We start from the raw sequence: 18,988 nt of genomic DNA, 5'->3' as shown, positions 1-18,988 counted from the left end.
CAGTCTCATAGTTTCTAGTTCAGGATTTTTGAAGCCCTAACTGCTGCCCATTGAACACACTGGCTAGACACTGACAAATCCATCCTTTGAAAACTCGAGGATATTAACTGGCTCAGAAAAACATTTTTCCTCCACTGCTTATAAAACGATTGCTGTGGCAAGAGTATGACTTTGAAGTCGATGGTCACCTGGAATGCGGGATCAAGAGCGCCACCTTTGGAGAACAACGGTTTGTTTCAGGTTTAACCTTTTACTTGCAACGCCTTCAACTGCAGAAGGGAGAGCACTGGTAGCACCAGGGGGATAATCCACTGCGACTGGATCGCCAGCTGATGAAGCAACCAGAACCAATGGTAACAACTCTATCATCAGACCTCTAACAGGACTGTCGCTCTGTCCACTCTGGCCTTCTGTAACACTCTATATCATTGGAATTGGAGAAAGCCAAGCAGAAGGGATTTGGGCTAATTGAAACACATTGCATCCATAGTTCATGCCCTTTGGAAAGGAGTAATTGTGCAAACTTTGGGAAGCAAAACCTTCTCCTGTGAGACAAAAAGATCAATCTCTGGCTGGCAAAGTCCTTCATTAATAGCTGGAAAACATGATCCCTCAATGATTAGGAAGACATCAGGGAGAACACTCTGCTTAGATGATCAGCTGAACAATCTCCTTCCCTGGCAGATAAACTGTCCTTCGAGACTGAAGAATGTCTTCTGCCGACTGACATATCTGCGAAGATGGAACACCCAGAGGTTAGACCTGGCAAGCCACTTGATGATTGCCAAAGCACATTACCATCCCGTTGTCTTGTTTTACTTGTTTATCATGTTCCAGTATCTTAAAAAATGAGTCACAAACAGATAAAGGTATAACCTGGTCCAAGAAATGATCATTGGTGTTGAAGCCATGAGACCCTGATCTCTTAACACGTCTGTGGTTGATGGACCTTCGGAAACCAGAACACGTGATATTCCTCCCAGCAGCTCCGAATACTGTACTGTGGCAGTAGTAATTTTCCAAGTCTTGTCTTCAAAAGAGCTCCTATAAATTGAAGTTCTTGGGTAGGACTCAGATGAGATTTGGAAATGTTTAGGAAAAATCCATGATGTTGAACCAGCTTGCAAAATTCTTCGATATGTAGTTGTGCCTGAGTAAAAGAAGAGGAATAAAAACAAGTAATTCAGGTAATGAAATAACTGAACTCTTTTAGTATGACTAAGCACAAACAGAGGAGCAAACACCTTGGTGAAAAACACCTGGGGAGAAAGAAAGGCTGAAGGGAAGTACCTGGAATTGATAATGCTCTTGCTACGCGTAAAACCGAAGGAACCACAGTGAACCTGGACGAAGCAAGATATGAAGATAAGCATCTAGCAGGTCCAATAATGCTACATAGACTCCTCTGTTTGTGAATGGAAAAACTGCCTGAAGAGTCAATATTTTGAACTTTACTTGAGGAATAAAGGAATTCACTGACTTCAAATCCAGTAGGGATCTGAATTTTCCAGCTCAATTCAATTCAATTCAAATGACTTTATTTTGGTTGAAGAAAACACCCATAAAAGTATACGTGAAATAAGAACAATAAACATTTAAAAATACAAAAAGACAATGAAATATAATAAATTTTCAAAATAAACTGAGAATACATATTTAAAATCCTGCCAAATGCAGATTGAAATCAGGGCCCCTAAACAAGTTAATGGGATCTATATATTAAATGGGCAACGTGCCCCATGAGCGTACAGCTGCGCGAAGGAATGAGACAACGCATAGATGCATCTTTTCGTCTGGCAATTGTTGAAGGAAGCGGTAAGCTACAGCACATCACCTAAAATGTCTTGATTTCAAGAAGTGTACAAGAAAATTCTTCATAGAAGTTGCAGAAAAATAAAAGATGCAACATGGACTGCTTAGAGGTGCTGTTACAGGGACAAATGCTTGCTTCAAGATTATGCTGAAACCCAAGAGGGAAGCACAGTAAAAATGTACTTGCTGGTCTCCCACAGATAGCACTAGTTGCAGACTGTTGCTCGCTGCTCTTGGACCAGCACAGCGTGGGTGTTTGCTGACAGCGCCGGCAGCAGACTGTAGCTCGCTGCTCTTGGACCAGCACAGTGCGGGTGTTTGCTGACAGCACCAGCAGCAGACTGTAGCTCACTGCTCTTGGACCAGCATAGCGTGGGTGTTTGCTGACAGCGCCAGCAGCAGACCGTAGCTCGCTGCTCTTAGACCACCACAGCATGGGTGTTTGCTGACAGCGCCGGCAGCAGACCGTAGCTCGTTGCTCTTGGACCACCACTGCAGGGGGGTTTGCTGACAGTGCCGGCAGCAGACTGTAGCTCGCTGCTCTTAGACCAGCATAGCACAGTTGTTTGTTGACAGCACTAGCAGCAGACCGTAGCTCACTGCTCTTGGACCAACACAGCACGGGTGTTTGCTGACAGCACCAGCAGCAGACTGTAGCTCACTGCTCTTGGACCAGCACAGCGTGGGTGTTTGCGGACAGCACGAGCAGCAGACTGTAGCTCGCTGCTCTTAGACCAGCACAGCACAATTGTTTGTTGACAGAAGTAGCAGCAGACCGTAGCTCGCTGCTCTTGGACCAGCACAGCGTGGTGTTTGCTGACAGCACCGGCAGCAGACTGTAGCTAGCTGCTCTTGGCACAGTGCAGGTTTCTCCCCACAGCACCAGCAGGAGACTGTAGCTCGCTGCTCTTGGACCAGCACAGCGTGGGTGTTTGCTGACAGCACCAGCAGCAGACTGTAGCTCGCTGCTCTTGGACCACCACAACGTGGGTGTTTGCTGACAGCACCGGCAGCAGACTGTAGATCATTGCTCTTGGACCACCACAGCGTGTGTGTTTGCTGACAGCACCAGCAGCTGACTGTAGCTCGCTGCTCTTGGACCAGCACAGCGCGGGTGTTTGCTGACAGCGCCTGCAGCAGACTGTAGCTCGCTGCTCTTGGACCACCACAAAGTGGGTGTTTGCTGACAGCGCCGGCAGCAGACCGTAGCTCGCTGCTCTTGGACCACCACAACGTGGGTGTTTGCTGACAGCGCAGGCAGCAGACTGTAGCTCGCTGCTCTTGGACCAGCACAGAGTGGGTGTTTGCTGACAGCGCCTGCAGCAGACTGTAGCTCGCTGCTCTTGGACCACCACAACATGGGTGTTTGCTGACAGCGCCGGCAGCAGACCGTAGCTCGCTGCTCTTGGACCAACACAGCACGGGTGTTTGCTGACAGCACCAGCAGCAGACTGTAGCTTGCTGCTCTTGGACCACCACAGGGTGGGTGTTTGCTGATAGCGTCGGCAGCAGACCGTAGCTCGCTGCTCTTGAACCACCACAGCGTGTGTGTTTGCTGACAGCGCCGGCAGCAGACCTTAGCTCGGTGCTCTTGGACCAACACAGCACGGGTGTTTGCTGACAGCAGACTCTAGCTCGCTGCTCTCGAACCACTGCAGCCTGGGTGTTTGCTGACAGCGCCGGCAGCAGACTCTAGCTCGCTGCTCTTGGACCAGCACAGAGCATGTGTTTGCTGACAGGACCAGCAGCAGACTATAGCTCGCTGCTCTTGGACCAGCACAGCGTGGGTGTTTGCTGACAGCACCAGCAGAAGACTCTAGATCGCTGCTCTTGGACCAGCACAGCGCGGGTGTTTGCTCACAGCACCAGCAGCAGACTGTAGCTCGCTGCTCTTGAACCACTGCAGCCTGGGTGTTTGAAAATGGCCAGAGCAGACTGCAGGTCATTGCTCTTCTTTCTAGTCTCATGGGATAATGTCTTACCAGAGCTGCCATCTCTGCAAGGGTAGTAGATATCAAAGTCTGGGGCCATATTCGAGATTTCCTGGCACATGAAGATCTGAAATCCAAGTAACCACCAACTTTGATGGCTTTAGTTTAATTTAATGTAATGTGTGATTTAAGGAAGTATGCATACACTCAAGTAGGTAATGAGATCATCTTACTGCCATGGGAAACCTTCATTTGTGCTCAGGACATCTTTGTAGCGTACTCATTCGGTCCAGCAATGTATGCTCTTCTTAAAGGACAGGAGCCGTTATTTTCTAAAGTATCCTAGTGTCACTTTTGTTAGACGGCTTCTGTAAACATGTTCATTGCACAGTTGACAAAAGTGCAAATACAGAGAGCTGCAGCAAAGAGTAGACTTCCTATGTGCTTTGTAGACGTCATATGTGGCGTTACAAGTTCTATGTAGTAATGATTATTATGGAGTGAGCAACAGAACTGAAGGTCGCAGAAGGGTTAACCTACTTCAGACACTTCAGAGTCCCTGGTCTCTGCTGGTTAGCAGCTCTACCCTAAAATCCATGAGTGGTGTTCAGCCTGTAGCAGGAGACAGGATCACAAGAGTGTATGGATGTAAAGAAGGGCTTGCGCCTAGAGGGGAAGTATTGGTGTACTGAACAAAGGGCTACAAGTCAAGGTTGCCTACAGATAGGTTGGTGACAGGTAAGTTCTAGTGTGTGGGAGCATAATCTTCTGTCAAGAGATGAGCCTTCAGCTTCTTCCTGACTTGTAGGAGGACTAAAGAAGCTCTGATGCTGGTGGAAATGCTGTTCTATATCAAGGGAAGTCAACCAGGGAAGACTTGTGAGGTGGATAGTGGATAATTTCTTTACCAGGTTAGTCAGGATGTTGTTTCTGATGGAAAAATATGAGGTAGGGGAGGGAGTATACCGCCTGCCATACCAGCACTCAAATTGAAACAAGTGCATTGTGGTAAATGCAGTGCATGATAACACTCACTTTAGTTGAAAGCCTATAGTAGTCATCATTGTCGGAGTAGCTTGTGCTGTGTATCTCTAGATGTGTGGTTAAGGATGCTTGTCCTTCTTCAGTAGGCAGTGTGCTCCCTTCCCCTTTTGTGATTGGCTCCTTGTTGAGTTTTTGGGCTGACAAGCTCAGTGGGATGCACCTGCACTCTGGGAGAAGGCCCTGAGCAGTGTTGCCACAACCTGCAAATGTGTTACTCACTACTGAACATCATTCTCCTGACTCACAAACTCTCTATTTTTTTATTTTTTGGTTATGGTCTCAGACGAAAATGGAGGGCTTGGCGGTGGTCCATTGCAAGACCTGTTTTTTTTTACTGCTGGTGTTTAAGCCTTGTTGGCAGCCCTGTGGAAGACAATTCAGGCTGGTCTGCTCATGTAGTTGGGTAAAGGCTGTTTTCTCAATGATTTTTCCTATGAGGTAAAGGTGCATGTCTAATCTTGAGAGCATCCAGGATGGCACCTTGGATGAAGTGATGATGTTGAGGAGGAGATTGAGGGAATCTTGTTGCAGAAATGTAAAGATAGATGATGGATGGATCTCATCTTCATATGACATAGCCTTGAGTGAGTTCAAGACCTTGGTGAATTCTGTGTGAAGGATGAACACTGGACATCTGTGCCTGGAGCAATCAAGGATGGAAAGTAGAGAAGATGTTGTTTTCATTTTGACATGGGGTATGATTTTCTCGATCTTGACAGTGAAGAGTGGTTGATAGCATTGTACTTGTTCACTGACGGGACACCGGAGAGACAAAAATCTTTATTGATGACAGTCCTTACAAAGGTGGCTCTGAGTGCAGTCCGGATGCTTTGAATTCAATGAAGTTGTTGGAGTTAATGGCTTGTTGCCATTTCTTTTCTGTCTGCATGTGTTTGAGTCTCAAGGATCAGGCTTTTAATGGGGCTAGGAGTTCTACATGATTTAAAAGTATTGTGTTAGAACTATTGAGGGCTATGTTGATTTGTGCTGGATGGCTTCCAACTGATTGATGAGGTATTTTTGGAGTGCATTTTTGGCTTTTGCTTTGCTGTGGAACGGAGGTCGCAGGACCTACCCCGCGTGGAGATTCCAGACCTTTCTCACCTTGTTTCATAGGATGCTGATTGATCCCAAGTGACACTTGAAATGTACAGTGACGAAACCTTTGAGATCCTTTCTTGTGCACAGGTGGTCCTGGAGTGGTTTGCGTCAGCACATTGGTACACCAGTATCTCTGGTGCTCACTCCAATTCTTGAGCGGAGAGGCAGGACCAGCAGGCTTCAGGTCCTTGAGATGTCTCTCGTGTTTAGGGAGGTGTTAATAAGTTGTGTTACTTCGCGATTAATAGTCGTCTTGCATTGACGTCCTTGAAAAGGCCCTTGGTTTTTTCACATATGTGTCCACAGAAGTGGACTGTGACTTGAAATTTACCTAGAAGGTACTGTAGCATGTACAGGTAAGGAGGTAGGTCATTGCCTCTCCTACTGTGCATTGATGTAACACAACACAGCATCATGTTTTTATAGACATTGTATTTTAGTTCAATCTACTTCCTACAAACCTTTGTAATCTGGAAATGTGGTCCAACTCAGTAAATTGGGGCAAACGAGGACTACGACTCCCAGACTGTATAGGATTGTTACATCCAAGACTGCGAAGCAGTGTTTAGAATGACATAAAGCCATGATGTAACAGTATCAAAGTATTTTGGGATGGAACCCTTTTTAAGCATTAAATTATAAGTTTATATTGTCAAGAGAAGTTCTACAGTCTGTAATCTCAGCAGTGTTGTTGAAAAAGCTGATATTCTTGCTATGGCACATTGTACACAATCCAAATTTCTTCATAAACAAATAATATATTAATAATTAGAAGTATGATTTTCTGATAATGAGATAATAATATAATTAGGGCTCCCGGTTTTATGGTATTTATTTTTTAACATTTCCATCTGTATTTATCCATATTTATTTTTTGACCATTTCATTAGTATTGATCAATTTCTATTCTGTGGTTTGTGAATAAATGGAGTCAAAAATGGTACATTTTCACATTTATTTAGCTGATAACCATGCACTCATAGTTTGATGCCTGTCGTGTTGTAGCAAATTCAGCAGCCAAATATAGCGAAACAAAACACCCACAGGCAAATTATAGCAACTTACAACAAATATATTTTAACACCTGCCTGTATTTAGGCTGTCTATCTGCACATCTGTTGTCTTAGAATTCAAAATAGACAGCATAGGAACTCACTCACTAGAAGCACAATTTTCAGTAGTTTTCTGCTTTTAAAAATAAACACAGACAGAAAATATATTGTTTTCTGTCTGCATCTATCTGAAAAAATCTGTAAAAACTGAAAACTGGGAGCCGTAAATACAATTCATAGAAAAGAATATCAATGGATGATATGCAGACATTTCAAAATGGTTATATCAAGCTCAAAACTAGTTGGTTGCCAGTTTCTAAAACTATAAATTTGTTCCTAAGTGTTTACACTGCTGGGGATCCCTGCTTAAATAAAAACTTTCTGGAATGAGGATTGTTAGAAAATGGATCCAAAAATGTATAGGGAGGAGCTCATGAGCCATTGATTTAAGCAAGTACAAAATGTCCTTCTTTAGCCACATTGGTATTATTCCAATATGGTTAGCGTTTACATTTCTTGGGTCAGCCTTGGCATTCATGGCACAAGACGCGCTCAATTTTCACTTAAGGTTGTCCTCTGATCCTCTTTTGAAACTTTGAGTAAATCGCAAAATGACCAACCAACATTTTAAGGACATTTCTAACAGGATATGACATCATCCTGCGTGGAAAAACGTAATAATAATTAGGGAGCTAATACAACACCCTTAAAGCTATCTCCACTGGTTGGTTCTCGCTGAGCGCATGTCCGCTTTGTTCATCACAACCATCTCAAGTCACATCCTTGTCACATAAGCATGAAGGCGTTAACATCATCTCTTGCCCTCTTGTCTTTTCCAGGTCCTCAGACTCGGATTGGATTGAAGTCACCATGATCAAGGAAGGTGTGGTCACATTTGAGTTAGAGTTTCCCAGATCTTGTCTATATGGTGAGGAGGATCTGGCCTTCACTGTGTACCTGGAGGCTGTAAATGACCACACTTACGTCTCTGATAACAGAACAATGTTTCTGCGTAACATAAGTAAGTAAAGTTTCTCAACTGGCAGCCTCTTTGTTGGACATTTAGGAACATGTCAGAAAATGTTGTGACGCAACTGAATCGCTGCTTCTCCACTGGATCATGGGGTGTGAATTGACTGAACTGCTTATTCTGCACAGAGGCATCCACTTCCCTAATTATTTGTTCTATGTGGGGGCAATGCATTTCCTCAGATCATCGCAACAGAATCAAAACATTTCTCCTATCTTTTGTGAAGGAAAGTTACAATTCTATTAAGGACACTGAGGATTTTGCATTTTCTGTTCATATACACAGCAACCAAGAAAAACACTCATATCCAACAATACACTACCACCACAATCCGCAGAAAAACAAACTACACATTGTGACAAAAACAGCAATCCAACAGCATTATCGTATAGAAACTCCAAACTGTCCTCAGTCTGCCATACAACTCCTTGAGGCTTATCCCCTGTCCTCCATTTGTGGCTGTCCTATGTGTTCAGCTGTTCAGCCCATGCAAAAAAATATCACATGCAGTTTATTAGATTGGAATCTTGGAGTACCACTGACTGCTTACATTAGCTCTGCTATTACAAAGAGATGGCCGGAAACATATCAGAACATCTCAGAAGTATCGCATTTTGTGATCTCCAAATTTTAAATCACAAATAGGGATTTCCTATTTGCAAGTTCCTAAGCACATGTACAAAGCATTTCCTAAATGAAATGGGCATTTAGGAAATGCAATTACCATCAGCTCCAAGTCAATGGTAACCATGTGCAATTCTAAAAAAATTAACCCAAAATGAATTTTTAAAGTGACATGTAGCGCACACATGCCCCTAGGGCATATGTGCGTGTAACATGTGCACCACCGTTTTTTGGGGGTGCATCAATGGGAGCCCTAGGTCATAGTAATCACAAATATCCAGAGTAGGAATTGCTATTAGGAAATCGCAAATTAAGAAAAGCAAAACCATTCCTACCGACTTAGGAAGGAATTGTTTAGCGTTTCTGAAAAAGCGATTTCCTAATAGCGATCCCTACTCTGCATATTTGTGAATAAGCATGCTATCACAGTGAACAGTATTTTGTAATTAAACCACAGGTTCTGGTCATTCTGTGGTTCTTCCCTGTATGTTTTCACAGTTTGTGGTCAAGCAGTGAACCTCAGATTCAAACATGGTAAGCTTACCCTTCTTACCATAGGTCACCTCCCGAGGAGTAAAGAGGAGGTCACTCATTCTCTTGCATCGCGACCAAGACATGGCTATTAGAAAATCTCTATTTTTGTACATTCCAGCTTGCATTTTCTAAATAGCAAAACACAAAATAAGAATTTCAAACATCTGGGCCTAATATTTTCATTGAAGCTCTCCAGGTAGAATCTCATATTTACATTGAACTTCTCCTGGTAGCATCTCATATTTTCCTTACAGCCCTTGTGATGGGTGGGATCCACCTTGTCAAGCTCAATGAACCTAACATGCCTTGTCCTCACAGAATAAATATGTCTCTTCTCATCTCTGTTCTCTCGCTTTGCCTCTACAGTCAAGCCGGGGCATCCTGAGAACCTGCAAATTCAGAGGCTGCAGCCAGGAGAGTTTCACATTAACTGGACGTATCCATCCTCCTGGGCGAGACCTCACTCCTATTTCCCTCTGCTTTTCCACCTAGACCTGCAGTTCAGCAACAACAAGGTGAGTTTTACAGGGTAGGGGTGACTTAGGTTCAGACCACCTGCTGGCGGTCTCCGCCATCGAAAAAAGACAATAGCATAAATCCACCTTGAACAATACCTTTTATAGATGATGTTTTATTCTGAATGGTTAGAGTTAAATATTAATTAAAAGCCTTCCTGTGATTGTGAGACCCAAGCTGCTTGAACCAGACTGCAGTCCACAATTGTAGGTTTCAATGAGCACCAGCTTTGCTCACCTGTGATAATGTAGGGCCTGATTTAGGTTTTGGTGGAGGGGAATACTCAGTCACAAACGTATTACGATCCCATTATATCCTATAGAGATTGTAATACTGCGGACAGGATATCCGAGTATTCCATTCACCGAAATCTAAAGCACGCCCTTACTCTGAGCGATAAGGGATCACTGACATTATATCGGTAACAGAAATATTGTGTGAACATGGACAGAATAATGTGTCAAAAACAGAGAGGATCAAAATATCGAGGAGGTAAGTGCAAATAGGTAAGTATAGATTTACTGTTCTTAACTCCATATATATATATATATATTGGCAAGGTATATATATATATATATATATATATATATATATATATATATATATATATATATAGTAAAACTTTGCTTACCTATTGAAAGTTTTTTCACAATATTTTAGCTAAATACCAGACAAGGCAATCATCAGAAAAGGAACGTCCTGGAAGTGTTAAGCTAAATGAACAATGTGACAATACCATATAATGTCTACACCAGCTTTAACATAAAAGATACACCTTTAAAAACAACACAAAAGTGTAAGTTTACCTTTGTGAATCAGGCCAGTGTCACTAAAATGTTGATACTGCGGTTGTTTGCAAGACAACACCATTAATTGTTGGTGAACATCTTTTTCACTACTACCTGCTAAATGCACATGGTTTTATTTCCAACAAACCCTTTCTATTTTTTAAAGCATTGGGGATTGTGCAATTAAATGTGTCATTACATCATTTCATACCACAATTATCTTTAGTCATTATCTCCACGTGACACAATCCCATTGTTCATGCACAATAATGCCACAGAATGTGTGGAAATAATTTTTCTCTTCCCTGTTGCATAATTCAGTCCTCTAACTATCCATAAACTAGCATCTAACACGTCCTCCCATACGTCCAGTAGTTCTGTTTAAAGGTCACGGGCCCTACACATTAGTCCCAATAAGCTTTAAACTCGGAAGGCCAGCTGCAATGAATGTTTAAATGACAGCCCGTGCACCTGGGGCATGCAAATTAAAGACAACAGGGCATATTTAGGAGTTTGGTGGCGCAGGGCAGCGGAGCGCATCACTGACTGTGCTGCCCGTATCACTGGGAAAGGGCAGGAATGCAGCACATTTATCCAACACGGCGCATTCCTGCCCCTTTGGCACTGCCTAGTGGCAACAGGGGCACGCTTGCTCAACAGTGTCTGCGTTGCATGCATACAGGGACACCTTCCTGTACAAAAACAATCATGAGAGGTGCTTTCCTTATTCTATGCGTGCTGCAGGATGCATTCCTGGGTTTACATGTCCTTGTACATCTGCAAATACATTAAAATCCATGGGTGATGCTTGGAAACACCCACCGCAACGCCCATGGAATGCCTACCCAGGGCAGAGTAAGACAACATATCGATTTGTGCTGCCTCGCCTTACTCCACATTTATGAGGCCATTCACACTCACGTAAAGTGGCTTTGCATGGCTCCAAAAATATGACTTAGCGGTTTGTGCCACACTCGTAACACATTGCGTGGTGCAAGCATGGCGCAACCCGCTGATAAATATGCCCCAACTTGAGCTAACTTGGGATGTTATTGATTTATTGGTAGTTAGGTCATTGTGAACAGAGATGGTTAACAAAAGAACAGTAACAGCACATAGTGATTGCACGGTTTATGCACAATTAGTTTAAGTCCAGGTGAAGGTAAATTTACAACCCAGATTTACAATACTCTTGTGCAATATAGTGCAGCTCCCAGAGTTGCTGCGGTCCGTTGTGCGACGGGGAGAGAGCTGAAAAATGCAGAATCTAGAAATATTTAGCCATTTTATAAGCTGGTGTGCTGAGATATAAATTGGTGAAAGACAAGTGCTTACACATAAAATTTGTGTGTTAATTCTGAAGTAGCCTGTTTGATCAATGGTCTCTTGTGAGCGATATGAATGAAACACAAAGCAACACTTTGCAGAGATTTCCATTACTTTGAGTCAAAGTGGCATTGCATGGGTGGTACATGGGCATTTCAATGCAACCACTCATGGTTTTTTATGCAAAATCCTATCAACTAACAATAGCAGACATGGGTTTGCACTCTAGAGAACACACGAAGAGTCGAAAAGTTTAAAAAACAAAGTGGGAATAGTTTAAAAATGTATAGTATTTTTTATTGGAAAGTTACCCTTCCAGTACAAAATTTTTGCAAGTCTTAATGCAGACACTTTTGCACAAGGATGCAACAGCGTGTGAGGTACTAGGTGGCCTGATTGTGCGTCATTTCTAGGACGAGAGCAGGATTTAGTCATATCATAGTAGATATAGGCCCATATTTATAATTTTTTAGCGCCACGTTTGCGCCACTTTTTGATGCAAAAACGGCACAAACTTACAAAATACATTTGTATTATGTAAGTTTGCGCCGCTTTTGCATCACAAAATGACGCAAATGCGGCGCTAAAAAAGTATAAATATGGGCCATAGTGCTTTTCTGCTCTCTCACTCTCACACAAAGCAGCAACTCTGGTTGCTGCTTTGTATTGCATGCCAACTTTTTAAATCTGGCCTAGGTCTGCTTTCAATTCACTAAAATCACTTGAACAGTGCATTTGGGCCCGCTTTACTAATATTTGACACAATGCAGCCCGGAAACTGAAGTTGCTCCACTCCCTTGTATCAAAAAGATTTTTTTTAAAGTGCCACATCTACTATGGAATGATGCATTTTTTCTTTCTCCCAGTGCTGGACCACTTTTGGCTGCCTTGCAACAATGCACAGTCCCTCGTGCCATAGTTCAAGGGTGTGTGCTATCTCTAATGCATAGGTTTGGAACTGGAAGGGGACCCCTCCAGTAGAAACACTATCCTGTAAAACGTTTCCCACTTTGTATCTGTGCTTGACAATGGAGCACACATGCAAAGTTGGAAAAATCAGTAGAAATGGAAACATCTCTCCTTGTTACGCCTGCCTCGAGGAGATGTAAGCATTTTGCACAAATCCTTGTTTAGGAATATTAGTAGATAGGGGTTTGCTTCAAATCCCACAGGTGACTGCATGGGAACGCCCATTTACCATGTGAAGTAGTGCACAGTGTAACTTTGAGTTACCTTGAGATACTTTCCAACGCAAATCCTGGTTTGAGTTGGATAGTAAATCCCACCCCAACACTTTGCATTGGGTTTGCATTACTTTTGTGGAGCAAATCAGGTGCTTATCATTAGTAAATCTGGGCCTTGGTCTGCTACCGTTCTTCACATGCGGATGCGTGACCTTAAACCAGAACAGACGCATGGTCCCATAGATGGGTGTCCGGTCGCAGCCCAAGAAGTCTACATCAATGCCAGATTTTTAGGATACATACACAACACAAATGGAACTGAGTATGCAAGCCATTTGAACTACGCTGGATACCCCTGCCGTAACGGAGTGGCGACCATCTTGGAATAACTCTGAGCCATTTACATTTTTTTCAGACTAACCGTACGCTTAAAGAGCAGCACCTGACCATCACTGGAAGGCTGAAATCTGTCCGCATCAAATGCCGCGACCTGTACTATAACTCAGAGTGGAGCGACTGGGCTGAAATAGCGGTAGGTCTTTTTAAAGAAAGTCTAAGGGGGATTTCAGTTCTAGTATGTATCAGCTGGGCTAGAGAAGACAATGCAGTCTCGAGGAGCTAACACAGACAATGAGGACCCTCCCTCAGACAGATCACTTAGGGACTGATATCGGCGGACATGTTACTCCGTCACAAAGATGACAAATATCCTGTTCATCGAAATATAAATCCCATTATTTCCTATAGGATATATATGTCAGCGGATGGGATACCTGTCACAGTTGTGAAATCTAAATCACGCTCTTATTGTGTTAATGCCTCCTCCCTACACAAGATATTCTAGTGCTGTAACTGAAGGTGTCGCAAGCCCTGTGCCGGGCAACAGCCACACACCTATCCTCAACTCTGAGGTGAGCACCTAAAGAAACTGTACGTCATTACACCCTGAGGTCAACCTTCCCTGGCACATGCCACATGACCGCTAACAGGATAAGATGGGCAACTCCATGGGCTATTGCTCCTGCTGAAGAGATCATACGGGGTAACCTGCAGATCATGGTGGGGTCTGAGCCTTTCATGCTTCAGAAGTTGCAACATAGGTAAATGCATAATAATTTATAACATGTGGATATCTTAACGATCCAGCCCTTCTGGGTCCCTCATTAAACATGACTGAGCCATTTACCTTAATAAAATAAAATCTCAGCTGTTATGAAAAATGGGAAATTATGAAAAGGGGAACGCCTTATGCCTTCTTTTAGGGCCACAGTATGCTTACCCCATAGCAATAATCCCATCTAATTTGCATTTTTTTTTTCAAAGGATGGTCTCCTACCCTTTTCTTTGACCCCCCAGGTGGACCAGGTCCCGGGGGCATTGAGAAAGGAGGGGGGTGCATGGTACCCCCCTCCTTGGGCATAAATTAGCCCCAGGGACCACCACCTCCCCGGGGTGATTACACAAAAATATGCGTGGGGCTGCGCGGATCCCCCATGCCCTGGGAACCACAACCTCCCCAGTGCAAAATGTTTATTTTATAGGGGAAGGCTACCCCACAGCCCCTGGGACTGCCACCTCCCTGGGACAAATTAGTAGAATTAAGGGGTGGGGCCACCCCACAGCCCCGGTGCCCGCCACCTCCCTGGGGCTGGAATAAAAGAATGAAGTGGGTCCATTGCAGACGCCTGCCCCCAGGGACTAGTACCTCCCTGGGGCAAATTCAGCATTTGAGGGGGGTGGAGCCACAGATGGCCTGGGGTACCACTACCCCCAGGTTCAGCTCCTGCTATGTCTCGGGTGCCCACCCTCGGGAGATAGCTGTTTGCTCTGGCATGGCGTGAGCTTTGACAGCTCCCACCAAGTCAGAGCAAACACTCCAGTTCCAGCAAGCAAAAGCTGTCAAACAGCTCTCGCTTGCTGGAAGCGGAGGTTTCCTCTGTTTCCCTGCCCGCATCCCTGCGGGCAGGGAAACAGAGGAAAAAATAGCTTTTTCAGACAGGGAGCTGCATCTTTAGCAATGCCAACTCTCGCAAGAGGCCGGAAGCAGGCTGGGACCACGAGGACCTTCAGGTTCCCCCCAGGGTCCCATTGCACACTGGTTGCCCTGCAGGGCAACCAGGACAGATGGCCGGGACCTGGGGACGGGGTCCCAGGGGCAAGATTGGCTGGGGGAGAAGGCCCCCCCTTCCTCCTAAAAAAAATTAATTTATTAAGGCCAGGCCCCAGGTAATCGGGACCCCGGGCCGAAATCAGCAGGGGGGAGGGGAGCCGCATGGCCACCCCTCCCTCCAAAAAAAATAAATATATTAAGGCCAGGCCCTGGGGGATGGGGTCCCTGGGGCCAAAATCATCCAAGCGAGGGTGACCGTGCGGCACCCCCTAGTCCCCCCCCAAAAAATATTTTAGAAGGCTGGGCCCCGGGGGATGGGGTCCTTGGGGTTGAAATCGGTCAGGGTGAGGGGGGTCACATGGCCCCCTTCCTCCATTCTGAAAGGCTGTCTATGCTCTAGCCATGAGTGCAGTGGCACAGTGCCACAGATTCTCCTTGAACACATGGGGTGTGAGGCATCTGTCACACGCTGACATTGTGTGACTCCTGCAGTCAGATTACATGCTTTGCACCTGTGACTAGGCAGGTTTGCACTGATAACCAAGTATTTTGCACCAGCACTTGAGCACTAACTGAAAATAGGAGTTTACACCGGCTAGTCTGTGCAAATGTTGGCGTAAAATTGCCAGATCACCAGTGCCAAATTACTAAGGCGTGCTTCATGAAGTTTGCGCTTGGCTTGTGCGTTGCTCTGTTAATAATCCATGTGATGCCTTCTTTTGACAGACAAGAAGACACTCATATTAAGTAAGCAGCAGAAACATCATGAAGAAGTGAAGTGCAGAAGAACAGGAAGCTGCTCTGTGGATTAGGGACTGATCTTCCAGGATGGACACCATCTTCTGCAGAACACTCTTAAATGTAACCAATCTCACAACTCATCCTTTGTCAAGCTTTCTTCAGGCTCAAAATGTATGGTCCTCAAGCCCAACTTATCTGGAACAAACTATCACAGACCAGAGTGAAGATCAAAAGGAGCAAAACTCATAAAAGGCAAGCATGTCCTGTCACCCAAACTGGCTTTTCTTCTGAACTGAAGATAGCAGTGGTCATGAGATAATTTCTCTCTGTCCAACAACACGTTCTCCTAGCCAAGGACTGAATAGAAGGCTGCATGGATCACATGCTCACAGTATGTGCTCCATTTCACGGATAGATAATGATCTGATATTTCTAAAATACCTCTGAAGGGAATAGTTTTCCTGAACTGAACACCACACAGGTTTCCACAGGGAAAGCCTTCAGGCTCATGAGAATAAAGACTTTTGTTTTCAAATTTTCATACATTACAAGTAGAAAAGTGTAGGAAGTCTTTTACCCTAGGTCAAAAAAGTTTTACTTCAAACTTCAAAAAACAAATAAAAAAAAGAGGCAACTCCCCCCCCTATTATGTCCCAGGGCACCCCACCAATGGGGTCGCTGGCACTCTGTCCATTGTCTGGTGCTGGCATTCAGTAGGGAAGGGATGTGAAACAAACAGATAAACATGGTTCCCTTTAAGGCGGTAACTTTGAGGCAATAAGGCCTATCCAACCATCTCATTACAATGACGTTGTCTAACAGACATGCAGCTGAGAGTCCATCTTATCGCGATGACGTAGTCTAACAGGCATCCAGCGGAGATTCCATCTTATTGGCAATACGTGTGGTCTAACAGGCATGCAGCTGAGAGTTCATCTCATTGTAGTGAGATGTGGTCTAACAGGCATGCAGCTGAGAGTATGTCTCACTATAATGACATGCCTAACAGGCATGCAGCTTAGAGTGTATCTCATTGTGATGACAGGTAGTCTAACAGGCATGCAGCTGAAAGTCCATCTCATTGTGATGACTAAGGGTCTAACAGGCATGCTGCTGAGAATCCATCACATCACAATGTGATGTGGTCTAACAGGCATGCAGATGCAAGTCCATCTCATTGCAATGAGACGTGTATAGCAGGCATGCAGCTGAGAGTATGTCATATCACAATGAGATGTGGTATAATAGGCGTGCAGATGCAAGTCCATACCATTGCAATGAGATGTGCTTTGGTAGCTATGAGGCTGAGAGTCCATCCATCACATCACAATGAGATGTTGTATAATAGGCATGCAGCTGAGACTCCATCTCATTGTGATGATTAGTGGTCTAAAAGGCATGAAGCAGAGACTCCATCTTATTGTGATGACATGAAGTCTGACCAGCATGCAGCTGAGAATCCATCTCATTGCGATGAGATGCGGTACAACAGGCATGCAACAGAGAGTCCATCACATCACGATGAGATGTTGTATAATAGGCATGCAGATGAGCGTCCATCTCATCACAATGAGATGGGTATAACAGGCATGCAGCTGAGAGTTCATTTCACAGCACTGAGATATGGTCTAGTAGGAACCCTGCCGAGTGGAGTGATATATTGACGATTTCTCCACATTTCCAAATTGTAAGGTTCTGGCAAGGTGATGGTCCCTTCAGGATTATAAATTTCTTTATCCACCAGTGTTGGTTTTGCTTAGAAACCCAATCAATGCCTTTCTTGCTACTGCCAAATGAGTGCCATTCCTCGTTTTATCTACAGAAATACTGTGCATGATGCCACCCTCCTGAAGGGCACGGCTTGAAGGGCAGTGCCATGTGTTCCCCAGACATTCCTAAGACTGAGTTCACGATGTAAGAATCTGTCTTGCAACATCCTCTGGTCTTCCTGCAGAAATAAAAGTGTGTGCCTTAATGTCATTGGCTACGCTGAGGTTTTAAACTACTTCAAGGTGGTCATCGTGGCCTTGAAAGGTCTGCATGGTCAAGGACCTTTGTACGCGACTGATGGAGTTGCATAGATACCGGTAGTTTTAGCTTCTGAATGTTCTTTCCTACAGACCCAGGTGTCCTGGAACATTGTGGAAGGCTCACATTAAATGCTTTTTCAGGAAAATGGGTTATTATTTATTATGTATTAAAATATTTAATTCTGTTCTTACATTTGTTTACATTTGTATGTATTTATTTTAATATGTAACAAAGTTGGACCATAATACTGCAAGAAAAACATTATTAAAGTTTCTATTTGTCTTATATATTTTTCCTTTTCTTTTTTGTGTACTCAAGTTGAACATGACAGTTCTCCACCCACACTCCTCTGTTTCTGTAGATCCCCCAGTATCCTATTAGCCCCACAGTTTAAAGTTTGCTGTGCTCTGCAGAACACCCAGCCCCTTGTTCCTGGTTTCCCATGCCTCCTGTATCGCTCCAGTTATTCCATAGCTGGAAATGTTTAAGAAATGGTCATTCACATGGTAGGTGCGCTCCTTGTCCCCACATGGTTCATCCCCAGAAACACACAGAACTCATAACTTTACACACTTGTGGAGAACATCTGCATTAGAATACAAGGTGCTAAGCTTCCCAGAAGGTACTCATCAGAGGCTGATATTCACTGACTCTCTAAAAAGAATTCTACAATTTCATGACTTTCAAGGGGGGCAGTGGAGGGGGGGTTCTTCATTGCACCCACAGTGACAAAAATGGGTCTGTGAACCACTGGGTCAATGTCTTTGTTCAGCCACAGTCCAACTATGATTGAATGCCTAAATTAATTGAGTAGCGCCTTCTCCGATGAGGGTGCCTCATAATGGAGTGGTCACTCTAAGTAGGTGTCTTCGTTTTCAACTTTCTTCTAATGATGAGATTTAAAACAGCATCATACCTGTAGATGTACTGAATCCCAAAGTCCAAAGTCCAGGAATGGGATTATCCAGTGATTCTCAGAGCGATGATCAGTTCCTTCTCATCTCAGCAGTAACTGCTCAGAGAGGGAATAGGATGTGTTTTCACTTAGGAGAAGACCAGCCCCCAGGAAGGATTGTTCATGGAGCCTCACTTCACAGTGCACGCCATGTATAACAACATACTGAGATGACTGATGCTTCTCAAGCATGGTGACAGCCAGACTTC

The 18,988-nt window shown here is 44.2% G+C and overlaps 1 protein-coding gene across 1 annotated transcript in view; it reads left to right on the top strand.

Annotated features, from left to right (window-relative positions):
- The window catches only part of LOC138288173 (interleukin-12 subunit beta-like), a 44,602-nt gene extending 26,607 nt beyond the window's left edge, over positions 1 to 17,995 (top strand). The window contains exons 6-9 of the mRNA XM_069229535.1: positions 7,780 to 7,961; positions 9,495 to 9,643; positions 13,358 to 13,474; positions 15,779 to 17,995. Coding sequence (XP_069085636.1) covers positions 7,780 to 7,961; positions 9,495 to 9,643; positions 13,358 to 13,474; positions 15,779 to 15,799 — 469 coding nt within the window. The 3' untranslated portion in view covers positions 15,800 to 17,995. The remainder of the gene's footprint in view (positions 1 to 7,779; positions 7,962 to 9,494; positions 9,644 to 13,357; positions 13,475 to 15,778) is intronic.
- Positions 17,996 to 18,988: the final 993 nt, after the last annotated feature.

Source organism: Pleurodeles waltl, chromosome 1_1, assembly GCF_031143425.1.
Source record: "Pleurodeles waltl isolate 20211129_DDA chromosome 1_1, aPleWal1.hap1.20221129, whole genome shotgun sequence".
Lineage (NCBI taxonomy): Eukaryota > Metazoa > Chordata > Amphibia > Caudata > Salamandridae > Pleurodeles > Pleurodeles waltl.
The sequence above is the reverse complement of the archived record's forward strand: the minus strand, read 5'-3'. Positions and strand labels throughout refer to the sequence as shown.